At 55.6% G+C, this 1,127-nt stretch overlaps 1 protein-coding gene across 1 annotated transcript in view; it reads right to left on the bottom strand.

Annotated features, from left to right (window-relative positions):
* Window positions 1-1,123, bottom strand: part of PRCC (papillary renal cell carcinoma (translocation-associated)) — a gene marked incomplete at its 5' end in the record, with an annotated part of 7,331 nt that extends 6,208 nt beyond the window's left edge. The window contains one exon of the mRNA XM_009328282.1: window positions 1,004-1,123. Within this exon, the coding sequence (XP_009326557.1) occupies window positions 1,004-1,123 (120 nt within the window). The remainder of the gene's footprint in view (window positions 1-1,003) is intronic.
* Window positions 1,124-1,127: the final 4 nt, after the last annotated feature.

Raw genomic sequence — 1,127 nt, 5'->3', positions numbered from 1 at the left:
GTTCAGGGACGGCCAGGAAGCCCGCGTCCTCTCACCCGCTCCCCCCACGCCCCCGCAGACTGCTCTTCCAGCAAAGCAAGACGCGCTGACTTCGTTTCAGCTCCCCCAGGCCCAAGACGCTGGCAGACCACTATTAATTGACGCCGTTTATAAATCCCTACAGTCAAACCTCTTCCTCGAGCTACCTGTCCCCATGAAAATGACCCTAAGCTTCGCAGTTCGGCTCTTCCTACAGCCAGAGGCAACCACGTCTCACCGGAACCAGCGACCGAGCCCAGACACAGCCACGGCCACACGACCGTCACCTCCACGCTGCGACAGTACCGGCCCAGAGCGAAAGAGCAGAGGGGAGAGAAGGAAAGCTGGTCAACTTTCCTTCCAGGAGAAAAAAAAGAATGGGGGGCAGGGACCTGCCTTTCCCTGCTCTTGCCACGAGCGCTGAATCCCGACGGCCCCAGGAGCCCCGTAAGGCACGGGGCACTGCAAACACGAAAAAGCACAAGCTAAGAGGGAAACGATTACCTACAGGTCTGGAGGACGCCTGAAGCCTTTAGATAAATAAGCAATAAACTGACAGGAAAATCCATCAATTGCACAGCAAACAAGAGAAGAGACTTTTCTGGGATACCCCCACGCAAGGCCGTACAGCTCCACATCATCAACTCGTTAACTTCAGTAATAAATAAGGGTGCAGATAATCTGGGTTTTGCTGTATTATGATTATAAATAAGGTTTCTACATCAGTTTAATTCTGCAAAGCGCTTTAGGATTAGGGCTGGCAGCCAGGACAAGTCTCCCCGTAGATGCCACAACAATAGGTTGCGGTACCTTGCTATGTTACGATGGGAGAGAGCGAGGAAAGAGACGCTGTGCTTTATGGGCACACAAATCCACAGGGGGATTGCTCCGGGGAGAGGATTTCACGCACGAAGGTGGCTCCTTCTCGGGAGGGCTTGAGCGGGGGTCCCCCCCCGGCAGAGCTGGCGGTTTGTTTCATACTCACATCTCCCTTGTGCAACTCGGGCGCCGTGATCCGCACCGGCTCCGTCCTCTTCTTTGGCTTGGGGAGGCTCAGATCCACCCCAGCCCCGGGGAGAGCAGCAGAGGCCGAGACAGGAGGGGGCAGG

Source organism: Pygoscelis adeliae, unplaced genomic scaffold (genome assembly GCF_000699105.1).
Source record: "Pygoscelis adeliae isolate BGI_AS28 unplaced genomic scaffold, ASM69910v1 Scaffold1537, whole genome shotgun sequence".
NCBI lineage: Eukaryota > Metazoa > Chordata > Aves > Sphenisciformes > Spheniscidae > Pygoscelis > Pygoscelis adeliae.
The sequence above is the reverse complement of the archived record's forward strand: the minus strand, read 5'-3'. Positions and strand labels throughout refer to the sequence as shown.